The 13,500-nt window shown below is 46.1% G+C and overlaps 1 protein-coding gene across 1 annotated transcript in view; it reads right to left on the bottom strand.

Annotated features, from left to right (window-relative positions):
- The window catches only part of LOC138492324 (clustered mitochondria protein homolog), a 1,100,229-nt gene extending 1,088,165 nt beyond the window's left edge, over window positions 1-12,064 (bottom strand). The window contains exon 1 of the mRNA XM_069619372.1: window positions 11,675-12,064. Coding sequence (XP_069475473.1) covers window positions 11,675-11,867 — 193 coding nt within the window. The 5' untranslated portion in view covers window positions 11,868-12,064. The remainder of the gene's footprint in view (window positions 1-11,674) is intronic.
- Between the last annotated feature and the right edge of the window lie 1,436 nt (window positions 12,065-13,500).

The following is a 13,500-nucleotide window of genomic DNA, read 5'->3' as shown; positions in this document are numbered from 1 at the left end:
GGCGCACAGGAAATGACCACAAAAGGGAAGGAGGAAGGGGTCCTAAGAGATGGTGTGACCCTTGGCTTTCCGGGATAGCTGCCCAATGCGAGCTGCTAAGAGATGTTGCAGAAATATCCGCACAAGGGCATCCCAGAGATTGCAAATTCTAGTCTAGGATGTACAGAGAGTTCTCCAACGCATGGGGGTAGCACAAGAGGACTCCGGTCTGCACTGGCGTTCAATTCACAGCAGGATAATCCCATGACAAGCATAGTACAAGGAAAATAAGCCGTGTGGGAGAATATTTATTTTACTTGTACTATGCTCATCATGGGATTATCCTGCTTTCAAAGTATTTGATATTTCCTTTTATATGCCACACTAAGCTTTTCCTTCACCCTGCGCATACACTCTAGCATGGGAAGTGATTCTGATACACACAATCGTATTTTCTGTGTTCTTTCATTTATTGTGGTTCATCCGTATTATATGAATGGCGCTAGAACATTATTGAAAGGAGTTTTGTGCATGGAGAGTCACCTTGGGGTGACAGGATGTAGAACGACATGGAATCAAGGATGAAATCATGGAAAGAGACGAGCACAGAGAGAGGAAAGATAGCGATGCCGACAGTCATTTGCAGGAGCATTCTAGAAAGAAATGTCCAGTTGGCATATGTAAGGGGGATTTGAGCCGATGAATGACTTATCCGCCCATGTTTACGAAATAGACAGTGGAGGGGGGGGGCTCCTCCGTATTATAATACTCAGGCTTCCCTTCTGAGAGATTTTGATCAGGTCATGTGGTCCTGACCTATAATGGCCCAATGGGTGGGAACGTTTAAGGTTTTCTGTAAAGTAAACATGCTCTGTCTATTGTCTTGCAAGGCATGGTGACTAATGTTGTGTCGGCCATCTACCTATCCTACTCTACAGATGAGATTCCTTCTGATATGAAACATGCCCTGGTGATTCTGTTACTTAAGAAGCCTTCCCTTGATCCCCCCCAACACCAGCACATGTTATCACTCCTTTCTTTTTTTCCATGAAGCCGCTGGAGTTGCTGGCTACACCCCGGTTAGGGAGGTTGTGATCAAACAGGTCTTTTTGATGCCTTACAGTCAGGGTTCCGGCCAGGACGAGGCAGAGAGACATTATTGGTGTCAGTGTTGGATGATCTGACACTTACCTCTGATCAGGGTGGAGTAACAGCGCGGATTCTTTTAGATTTGTATGCCGCTTTTGAAACCGTGGCCCACTCCATCCTCCTGAGTCAACTCTCGGCAGCTGGGATCTCGGTTACAGTTCCATCTTGGCTTAGTTAATTTCTTTCTGATCGTTCCCACTCTGTCTCTTCGTCCCTTCTGCTCTCCCTCTGTTCCTCAGGGCACTGCCCTTTCTCCAACACTGTTCAATATTTATATCCAACAGCTTGCTGTTCTTATTCGCACCCATGGGTTTAGATGTTATTCATACGCAGATCATAGTTAGTCTTGATCTGCTTCACCCCTCCCATCTCAGTTAAAGGACTGTTCGGAGGCCGTGGAAAGATAAATGGGTAGCAACTGGCTCAAATTTAATGGAGGTAAATCTGAGGACATGGTGTTTGGCTCTGTGTCTCCATCTACTTTCTGGACTCCCTCCTTTTGGCCATTGTCAATTGGACCCTTTCCTCTCCCTGTTGCAGCTGTTAGTTATCTAGGCGTCACATTTTCGGCGTCCATGTCTATGGCTACTCAGATTGGGGCAGTCCGTCAGGTCGGCGATTTCCAGTTGAAGATTCTTTAATAAAAAAAAAAAAAAAAAAAAAAAAAAAAAAAGAAAAAAAAAAAAAAAAAAGGTACTGCAGTTCGTTCCCCAGCACCTTCCTATCCCAGTTGTTGCATCTTTGGTCCTTAGTAGGACCGACTATTCCAACTCCTTGTATATGGCACAACCCCTGTTTCTGCAGAACGCTGTGGCACACTTGGCCATTAAACTCCTTTTAGGGATCATATTTCTCTGGTTCTCTGTGCTCTTCATTGGCTTCCTGTGGCCAAGCGGGTACACTTTACATCCATGTGCTTAGATCATCGTGCTTTTCATGCTGTAGGGCCTGAATATCTGCAACAAAAGTTCTGTCGATATATACCGTGTCGCTCTCTGTACTGAAGATAGATTTCTTATTTTGGTGCCCATAGTTCGATACGTTAGAATTGCTGGCTGCTGCTTTTTTGGTGGCAGCTGCCAAACTGTGTAATGCGCTGCCTATTGCACTCAGGTCCACTGTGACGTATTTGCAGTTTTGTCGTCTATTCAAAACGTTGCTTTTCTGAGAGCTGTTGTGACGCTAATGTAGTCCTGCTTATGTCTTGTAGTGCCAAGTTGCCTTTTGGCATTAGTTGTGCTGTACCCTTGGGGGTATGAAACGGAGAACATAAGACAAAACGGTCTGATTCTGCTATCCAAGAATGAACGCGTTAGCAGATGGTCCTCCACTGCCACCCCCACCCCATCTCTCAGGACAAATAAGTTTTAATAATGAAGAGTTCAACACAGATTCCTACCTTTAACACACTAGAGGAACTAGCTCATGCACAGGATGCTGCTCCAGGATCAGAAAATGACTCAAAGTGAAGAAGGGATTGTCGTCTGCGCTCTGACAACCTTTGGCGAGATGAACATCGCCTTGTCGCACCAAACATACTTTTGTCCTACCCGGACATTTGGATTGCATTCTTTCCTTTATACAAAATTTCATGTAGGAAAGGGGGTTTGATGGCCATGTTAGGCCAAGCCTGGTATACCCCAGATGTTCCCGTCTTTGCACAAGATAATTGGAAACAGTGCATCATTTGCCAGGCAGAACATCTGAAAACTTGGTCCATTTGTCCACATACAAGTAGACTTTGTACAACTCTAGAAATGCAATAACTATCAAGAGGTTTTGGTCATTGTGGAAACCTTTTAAAGGCTGGATTGTGGCACATCCATACCAGGGACTAGACAATGGGACAGTGAACAAGATGCTCAAAGACTTTATAACACGACAATATCATATTCCCTCTGTTCTTCCTGAAACACTAATAGGTCGGACTGTTTTTTTTTTCTCCCCATTGTACCCCCTTCCCTTTAGTTCCACTGATCCCTACCCCACTTAACGCATAGTGCCATTCAAACCTTTAAGACTGCAATGTGTGGGAATGGAGGGTTCAACATCGAATGATGTGCAAAAGGACCAATCAGGTACATGCACAGGAACAGATCAGGAAAAATGGAATCCCAGGAGTGGCCATTTAAGTTGTAATGCTTTTCAAAGTTTTTATTGAATCCCTGCCTGAAGAAGTGGTCAAGTCCATGAAAGCTTGCAAACAAATGGCTTTGCTAGCGTAATAATGTTATTGACAAAGTATAGCATATACACGCACAGTATATATTGGCCGCTCATCAGTTATTTCAATACAGAAACCATGAGCTCCGCCCCCACTCTTCATATCAACCAGAAACCAAAACTGCCCACTGCACTTCCAAAACCTACCTCTTACAGTGGCAAAATTAATTTCCACCTTCAATTGCTTATGTGAGAATATCAGAAGGATTGTTAATCTGTCAGTCACCCCCCCCCCACCATGTTAAAAATAATTTGCAAGGGCACCCTCTCTGCTTGTAGACCGATTTTCCAAACTCCATTGCTCCATCTAGTTCAACTTTCTAGTGAAATACTTTGGATACTGTGAGGCCCTCCCGTTGTGGTGTCCCTTTTTGTGGTGATCACGGTCATGCCAACAAACAGCTTCTCATGTCTAGAACATGGCATTTCACTTCACACCACAAGCAGGTCCATGTCTCGATGACAGCCAAGTATCCGGTCTCAGCCAAACATACCTGAAGTAAGGGACAGGACCAGATCAAATTCAAGAAGGTGCCACTATGAACATTCAATCTGACACAGCATGCATCTTCTTTCTGTCCCATCCTCACTAGTTTATACACGGATTAATACTCTATTTCAAAATTGTATCGAGCAGCCTTGCGCTAATCGCTATTTCTTTAGGGACATAAAAGTGCTGCCATCCAGTACTTGCCCTCAAATGTTGAAGTCTGCTAACCTTTCCTCCCTCAGCTTTCCCAAAGGGGTCTATAGTAGTGCTGGGTGAAATTGCTAGATTCTGCTCTGCCAGCGGCAGAAAAAAAAAAAACAATACTCTCTCAGATTCCGAACCGATCGCTCATCTGCGCCGTTCCGCCACGCCATGGATTCACCCAAAATGTCTGCACTAATCGGGCGGGTCGTGAAATATTTGCTGTCGTGTGTCACTTCCCTTATGCCCTTACAGCAAAACTCACCCAAGTCTGTGCGTGCACCGAATTTCATGTACCTCGCCTATTTCGTACGATTCCATTTGACGCCCATCAGTCCATTTTGGTTTCTACCACGCAGGACGCACATTTTGTGAGACCAAAGCGGTTTGTCATACCGTGGAACGTTTCGTCGCGCCGCAGGCTGGTTCACGCGGGTGAAATGTGAGAACGCTGTCGGAATCGGGCAATGGCACGGAAAACTCACGTGAACCTGCGCAAAACTTTGATGGTTGAAATATTCTGCTTGGCAATTGTGATCGTGCAGAAGCGGAAACTTGTGCGAATTTGCTTTGCGGGCAGAATTTTTGCGCAGCGCTAGTCTGTAGTATTAGTAACAATGGCATTATATAATGTTGAATATTCCCTGAACACCACACTGATGTTGTAATCTGCAAAAGTTACTCCACGTTTACCATATGGTGCAGAAATGTTACTTAGATTACCCAAATCTCTCTACACTGAATACATCAAATTAGAATGCAACGTGATGTGTATTATGGATATCTTAAAATATAAAACAGCCATGTTATATACCAAGTTGTATGTTTTAGATAATGCAACTATGATAGTGGAGTTAATGCGAATCTTTGAAACTATTGAGAAAAGTGAAGTACTAAACACCCTATCGCACCTCAAGAATACATACACACATAGAATGGTCAAAAGAGAATGAATCAATGTGGTTGACGTACTCAGTCCCGAGAACCAAGCGCCTGTTAAAAATGGCAATACATGAGGCTGGTAAAAAAAAAAAAAGACTTAATTAAGCTTGCAACAAATGTGAACAATGATAAGTTTATTAACTACTGGATGATTCGTGCTGAATCCTCCCCCCCCCCCCCCCCAAGTATTTATATGCTTTCCCAAATAAGAATTGCATTAGGTACTATTTATTGTTTACGTTCAACATTGCTGATACTTTGGAAATCTTAGCAGGAAAATGAGGCATCCCTTGATGTACTAGATGGTGTAGACTTTGCAGTATATTAGAAATCGAAACTGCACATAATATGCAAATGCGAAAGCCTAGTGTACCTAAGATGCACTTCATAAAAGCGTACAATATTTGGCTATGATCAGACTAATATCAAACAAATGTGGAAGAATCTTTTATCAGGGAACGACATTTATTGTAATGATGTCATTTTTTTTTTAATTGTGTTTAAATATTCCTAAAAATATATCTGAAGGAATTTTAAAGGGTTAGGATCTTATTTGTATCCATTATGTGCATCTGGTTTTATTAATTTTTAGCTATTGTTTTTACTATGGATAATGTGAAGTGATCTGTTATGTGTTCATATGTAAAGTATTTATTGACTAGATACATATTAAATAGATAAATAAATAATGTTGAATTGGGCTTATCAGGAATCTCGGCTTGCATCGCCACCTTAACAAAGGGGAGACTACCAGGGCTCATAGTCTCTTTTCAACTGGCAGAGAAGGGCATGCCTGAACCGTAGGTACTGATAAAACTGTTCCATTCCCATGTGGAATTTCTGCTGTAGTAGCACAAAGAATTTTATGAGGGCATCCTTGACAAAATGTAGGGTCTTCAATATCCCCAAGTTCTCCCACTTCCTACAGTACAGTGCACAACATAGTTACCTGAAGGAGTAATTGCATCACAGGGGAGTTAGAGAAATAACACTGTCGCCCAATCGTTTCTGATCCCATGTTATTGCCATTCTTGCAATGCCAGCCTACCAGCTGCGAGAAACATACCTGTAGATTGTTTATCGTAGAGGACTTGCACTGGTGTATGATATGATAGTTTATTTATATAGCGCCTATACACAATGTGTTTCAAAGCGCTTCAAGGCAAGGAAGGGAACAAGGGAAAAATACGACATTCTTACAGGCCATGAACAGTAAGGATGTGAAATTAACTATCGTACTCGGCCTGACGACATTTCAGATAATGCAAGTGCTAAGACATAGATAAGGAAGGGAGAGGGGGGCGGGAAGGAAATGGAAACAGACAGGCGACTACCGTACTAGGCCCGACGACATTTCTGGTAGAGGAGGAAAACAAAAAGGTGAGGGAAAGGGGTGCAGAAAGGGAGGGGAGGAACAAAACAAGTGACTATCGTACTAGGCCTGACAATGTTTCAGATAGTGCTGTAGGGATAGGGGAGCGACAGATGAGGTTGCCATCATAGTAGGTCCAGGGACAATTCTGATAGAGTAAGTGCATAGAAGAAAGTAAGGGGAGGAGATAGGAAAAGGGAGAGGGGAGGAGATAACAGAGTAAGCAGTCAAAAAGAGTGGAGAAGCAAGAGAGGAGAGCGAATACAATTGCAGACTTAAGTAGTAACACATAATGTTGCAAGCCAGGATACAAGATAAAGATGGAACAGCATGATTCAAGGCCACCATGACTACAAGATGCAAAGGAAGTCCAGCATGAGAGTTGAGAAAGGGTGACGCACCGTGAATCAATGAAGTCCATAAAAGTAAAATCCAGCATTGGCCACTAGACGGTGATGGTGAAACCAGAATGTATCAGGACAGACTCCTGTGTGCACAAGGGAACAACAGGGGGGGGGGGGGGCAGAGAGGGTGGGTTGGGTGATGGCCTGTTGGGACAGAGGGTGTAAACACATGTTGGTGCATGCTTACCTGCTGTTTTAGCAGGGGGTCGGACCCTGGATCCTCCTGGTCCGAACAGCAATAGCCTTTTTCTTTGACTGCCCTTCACTTTGGACGCCCGGGCGAGAGACGCCCTTCATCTAAGAGTTAAAAGCAGGAAGGAAGAGGCAGGGCTAAGAAGGTGGGTGGTGCATAGGCCAGGAGACCTAGATCCACTTACACCTGCTCCCCAGCTGCAAAGGAAGAGAGGCTGGAGGGCACCTTAAGTAGGGAAAAGCGCGGCAAGCAGGAACGTACCAGGTGGGCGGGGCTTGCTAAGTGGTGAAAAGGAGCGACAAGTAGGAAGGCACCAGGTGGGCGGGGATTAGGTCAGGTGACCTAGATCCACTTACACCTGCTCCCAAGCTGCAAAGGAAAAGAGGCTGGATGGCTCCTTAAGTAGGGAAAAGAGCAGCAAGCAGGAAGGCACCAGGTGGGCGGGGCTTGCTAAATTGTGAAAAGGAGCGGCAAGCAGGAAGGCACCAGGTGCCCGGGGCTTAGGCCAGGTGACCTAGATCCACTTAGACCTGCTCCCCAGCTGCAAAGGAAAAGAGGCTGGAGGGCTCCTTAAGTAGGGAAAAGCGCAGCAAGCAGGAAGGCACCAGGTGGGCGGGGTTTGCTAAGTGGTGAAACTTAGTGGCCTCCCCAAACGTTTCTCTCTAATCTCTGATCTAGCATTCCGTACAAATATCCAGTCATTAGCCACACCAAAAAGTATGGTAGTGCAAAACACACTTCCCATGGGAAGGATGTCTACATAATGATTTAAAAATCACGTAGGGATTCCATTACCCAACAACTCAGGGATTCCACTTACAAGTTTGTTAAATTCTGTACGGCAAAGACAGCAAAACATTGAGAAAGCTCTGATTTTAAAGAACGCAGCGCTGCATCAGCCAAGAAACTACTAAGGAGAGGGCCCAAAGTGAAATACAAAGTCTGTCCTAATTTTTGCCACATGAACCCTAACCTTGAGGTATTTTAACGAGACCAACTCCTTCTTTAGTGGGCAGCTTACCAACTTTATAGATTTCCCCTTACCTCAAGGCATAACACACATTTTTCTCCTAATTGATCCAGAGCTCTTTGGCCGTGTGCTGTCGCCATGGCCAGTGGGCTTGGCCTACGGCCAAGGCCATATTCCCCCCCTTTATTAAATTACCAGATGCACTGGCCATGGGTGCTGTCCCGTCACACAAACACCATTAAAAGTGCATGTGCCACTGACCCTGGCCCAACATTTCATTTATTTCTACTGTAATTTCCCCAGGGAAATTCCACAAGTAACATAACGCAGTCACATGGATGCAGCCTTGCATTACCACTGTAATTATTCCCGGATCTATGCACTACGTGCCACGCAATATCAAAGGCGAAAATACTGAATCCGAAAACTGCAGCGTACAGTGATCACACTGCCCAGCATTCCTCCTACCCACAACCCCTGCATATTTACTTACCATCTTTCTGCTGACCTACCTGCACTCCGGCTTCTCGCCTCCCCCGTCCCCCTGCAATAGAGGTTTCATGTTCCTAAAGAGGGTAGGGACTTCCATTGCAGGGTCCCTTTTTCCTGTGGGTTTTTTTAAACTTTATTTTCCTTTGCATTACATTCTATGCTTGCGGGCGGACACCCCTGCACCCCCCGCACCTCTTGTTTGGTATTTTGGGAGTCAGAATTTTCATAACAACCGAATGTGCTCTAATTGCACATCAGCATTTTATTGTCACATAATACGATCATTCCCTGGTAATACTTAATTTGTTAATTACAGCGGTAATGGGAAAATGCTTAACAATTTAAATGTCTTACCCTCTCCACTTTATTTTGCATAAATCACTTATATTGGGACGGGTATGCCCAGATGTGGGTCCCGTGCCTGCTGGGCCTAGAGACCCAAGCTACTCCTTACTGATGAGGCCCAACAAGGCAGAAACATGTCTGGGGTTGCTTGTGGTCTCGTGCAGAAGGGATGTGACCAAGCAGATCGGGCTAGAGTGCCCCTTTTGAGGCGGGACCAAGCCTGATTTGCATATGGTTTTCCCATTTTGTAACTTGCCTGGCTGGACGAAGAACGATGGTCTGGAGGGTTGCCCAGAACAATGCCAGGGGTTAGGATTCATTCCAAACCTTCCAGTTATCTCCTCCTTTGTTTTGCATAGGTTTCCCCATCTCCACTGCCACTCTTCATGTACACCCCTGTATTCTAGCTTCCTTCTCTGCCCCGCACCCATCTGCCCCACTCTGTGTACATCCTCCCTGACCTTCTCCTAATCCCTGTTCACTTGCAGGATCCCCATCACGCTACCCCCCCCACCCCCACTATTAGCAAATTAATTTTAGGAAAACTCAATGAGAAATAGGTTTAATCTTAATTATAGGGGAGCGAGTAAATAAATATATACCAGCATGTAAATACTAACGTTGGTGACCCCTTCACGCAATAAACATTTTTTGCAAAGTGACCCACTTGGTATTTTAGCATACATTTTGAATAGTGTTTTTTGGGGCATGGCCTTTGTCCTCGTTTACATTTACGGTGAAATTACCGCATCAGTTTACATATATGAAAAAACAAGATGGCGGTTTTGCATTTCTGTTGCTGCAAAGCACAATGTGCGATAAATAAAAGTAACAAAGAGAAAAAAAAGAATCTCTGTAACGCTTTGTGCCCAACTTGTTTCTTATCCTGAAATGCTTCGTGCCAGGAAGGAACCTTTTTCACTATGGGAAAACTAAAGGGAGTAACCCGAAAACCGCTTTGAAACAGTTTCTCGAATTTTCGCTAAAATTTCGAGTTTGGAGGGGCCTGTGCCAGACAATTTTTGTGAAACACGTTATCCAAATCAATCCAGCAAGCCAGAAGTTATTGGCAATAGCATTTTGAGAAATGCGTATGCACCTAGAGGTATATACGAGGGATATATTATGGACACAACATACACACTGCTTTTCTCTCGTTAATGTCTGCTTGCCTATTCATTTTTTCTCATTTTAAAAACTTTTAAAAGGTTTTTTTAAAAACCTTTACATAGGTGTTGATCAATGTTTTGTAACGTTAAAGATTTGCTGGTGGGTACGCCTTTTAAACCATTAACCTGATCTGTTTTCAATATGTAAGTTTCCAGTCTGGCAGCCATGGGGTTTCGTATGTGTTTTAACAGCCTCTGCTGACATTGGGCAAAGGGTGGCCAGCCCTCCAACCAAAGGTCACCTTGAAGCGTATGTACACAGGAACACGTGTCTGCAACCGCCAGAGGGAGAGGGGGCATGAACGGGGTTGTTGGAGTCAGGCTGTCTTCACCTACAGGTTGTGCTTTTCACCCATACACCTAACTAGGCCCTAAATTGCTTGCCAGTCAGCTGTTTAGCGCCATCACGTCTTTCAGCAAGGCACGGTGTTGTGGCTGGTCGGTGAAAGCTTCTAACTCCCATGCACACTGAGCCAGCTGCAGCTGTGCCGGTCGCCGTTACAAGGTTTAGGAAGCTCCCACGGCAAGAGTCTGAATAACAGAGAGGAGGCTCTAATCTTCCAGTGGCAAGCACGGCGGCGATCACAAAGAGAAAGTGGGCAACATTATCAGCCATGAGGCACTGGCACAATGCTCATGTAGACTATTAAACTATACAAATAATCGGAAAATCTGGTCAACACGCTTTGTAAGTTTGTTTAGACGTTCAGGTAACGTCTTGTGCTGACGGTAGTAATTGGTAGGGGGAACTACTGGGGAAGAGGGGCCTCTTTTTCCTTAACCCCGAACACCCTTCATCCATCTTAATGCGGAGTTTCGACATTTTTGCCCCACCTTCCACCAGGGAGTCTTATTCAAGCTCGGCTCTTGGCATCTGAATGTCACATTTTACACTGAGATGGCAGCGCTGGCTAGCAACCGTGCCAACTTAAGTCAGCTTGCCTTTATTAAAAGGAAAATAAAAACCAAGATGAGATCTCCTGCTGAGAGAATTCCTTTATTGGGCAAACACGTATTTTCGAGTGTGCCTCTCTGGTGACTGTAGCATAACTAAAAACACAACCCAGTTGAATAACAAACACCTAAACGGACATTTCGGAGTGTGGATGGTTTCGCCCCATTGACTGCAGGGCATTCTTCATAGGAGGGGAAATGTCACCCACTAACAACGTGCATGTGCCTGGCTGAGGGCCACGCAATCTCCCTCACGCTGGACTGGGGGAAAGAAAGTATATTTTTCATCAGGATGAAGGAACCCCCAAATATCCAAGTTTTGAGCCAATGGGATACATGCCAAAAAAAAAGAAGACTTAGTGCTGCAAGCCTACAGTACTCCTCCACAGAAGGAGACCACGTTCTCTTTAAAGGGGGGGGGGGTGCTTTACAGAGAGCTTGATCACACGCCCTACAGAGCGGGTGCCCCGTCGGGCTCCTCCACAGTGCACGCCACAGAGCAGGCGGTGCTACAAAGAGCTCGTGCGCAGTCACGCAAACATGTTTCGTGTCTCAGAGCGACGCTGGCTGTGCCCCGCAGAGTGCCGGTGCCAGGGTGCTCCGATTTCACAACACTGGTATGGCTGACAGCAGCTGCCTTGCCAGATAAAGCAAACGCGCCCCACGCTCCCACAGTCAGCTCACGTGTCCCTTAGCGCGAGGCGAGCGGGCCGGGATCCCGCTCTTCTTTACCATAATACCGCAGTCACGTCTGTCTCTGTCCCGCCAAGGGCGTTTGCCCGGAGTTTTACCTTGGCGGTGGGCTCCCTCCTGGCTCTTGTCCTCCGGCTCAAGCTGGGTCCCGCTCACCATGTCTGCAGCGATCGTCCGAGGGGAGTTGGTTCTAGACTTGCGGTGAGGACCTGGTTTATCAGCTAGGACTCCTGCTGCTGCTGTGCACGCGGATCCAGAGCTCGCACCAGGAAGGTCACCGATCGGCTCCATGTGAATGCACACAGCAAAGGCTTCCCCGACACCAGGAGACAGCCAATCACCCTGGGAGGAGGCGTCCCGCCCGTAGCCCCTCCCACCCCTCGAGGCAGAGACGCTGCGGTGGGCGCATGTCGCACCTGTGACACCCTACTTGCAGCGTGCATTCCCCGCAAGGCAGCCTGTCACCCGGCCGTCTACATGAACACTACAGACTACAACCCGCTGTCAGTACCAACACACGCTGCAATTACAGTCAACATTGACAACGATCTCACATTCTAGTCTACAAACTCCAAGTAAATAATCCCGTTTACAAAACATGCCCCCCACAACAAGACGATACTATCCAGTGGCAGAGGCCGCTTTTGTTGCGGGGGTGTGGGGGATCATAGAGCGTCAGCTGGGGGCGCACAGGGCACCATGAGAGAGCAGGGGGGGGGGGGGCAACCGCCACCCCTGCCCCCATCTACAATGCGGGGGCTTGTATATGCTTACTCTTTACTCCACAAGCTCGAGCCACAAACACAACCAAATACAGTTTTAACAAACAAACTCAAAGGACTACAGTTTCCTCAAAACCTGTCTCTTTGAAGTTTGAAAACTTGAATGCTCTGGAGTGTCATGTGACTATCCACCAATCGTGATGATAACACCCCATAACCTCACGAGTCCTTCCTGGTCCTTCCTCTTTCTTTGTAGCTCGAGCAGCAGCTAAGTACCTTTTATCATGGTTATTCAGCGCTAAGCATTGCACTTGATTAAGCTTGAGGCTCAGGTAAGTAAAGGCGCGCATGAAAGGACGCAGCACAACAAAGCAACACAGTCCCTAAAGGACTCAGTGAGATGAAGTATTTTTTTTCGTGGCAGCACATAGATGCATTGTCAGTTGAGTGCGTTAGAAAGTGGGGCAGAGCAACGCGTCAGACCTGCACAATGCAGTTCTGGGCACTCATGCCTCACTTCCCGCGTGTCTCGGACCGAGTGGTACGTCGCGGCTAAGCAGAACCAGTGCATATTGTTTGCCTCACATACATGAAGCTGAGGGTCATCCGGACCGCACAACATACACCTCTGAGTTGGTTCCTGGAGTTGCCTCTGGCACGCCACCTGTTGGTGGAAGGTGGCATCACAGCTCCCGATTCGGAGAAGAAGCCGAAAACTGGCAAGCCACTTATTGGTGGTGTGAGAAACCTGAGAGTATTCTCCCGAGCAAGCCTCAAGTATCCCTTATTCAGGTGGCCAGGAAAGGGCCAATGCACTCAGACCCCAACACTAGGGGCGGGCTAGCGAGAGAGGATCACCTGGATGGGGAGCCTGGGGTTATGCTCAGGGAAATAACCCAGGTGAGACGTGGTATTATACCAAAGAGGAATATGAGAAGGATGGCGTCCATAAGGCCTTTGTAGGTTGTACCATCTCTGCCTCCCTTCCTCTGTTAAGGATTCCAATCTGGTGTCACACACTGGACCAGGATACTTGGTCTTAGCCTGGGATGTGGTGTTCAATAGGATTACTTTTTCTTTAATTTCACTGAATTCAAAATGAGCCGGTACCCGACCGGTTAAAAAAAACCTTTTACAAATACACTCGGTCACAATGGACCATGAACCAGGCTGGTTGGTGAAAATGCAATATTTATTTATTT

The sequence above is a fragment of the Ambystoma mexicanum genome, chromosome 10, assembly GCF_040938575.1.
Source record: "Ambystoma mexicanum isolate Mex_15411 chromosome 10, UKY_AmexF1_1, whole genome shotgun sequence".
NCBI lineage: Eukaryota > Metazoa > Chordata > Amphibia > Caudata > Ambystomatidae > Ambystoma > Ambystoma mexicanum.
Note: the sequence above shows the minus strand (reverse complement) of the source record. Positions and strands in the feature narration are given on the sequence as shown.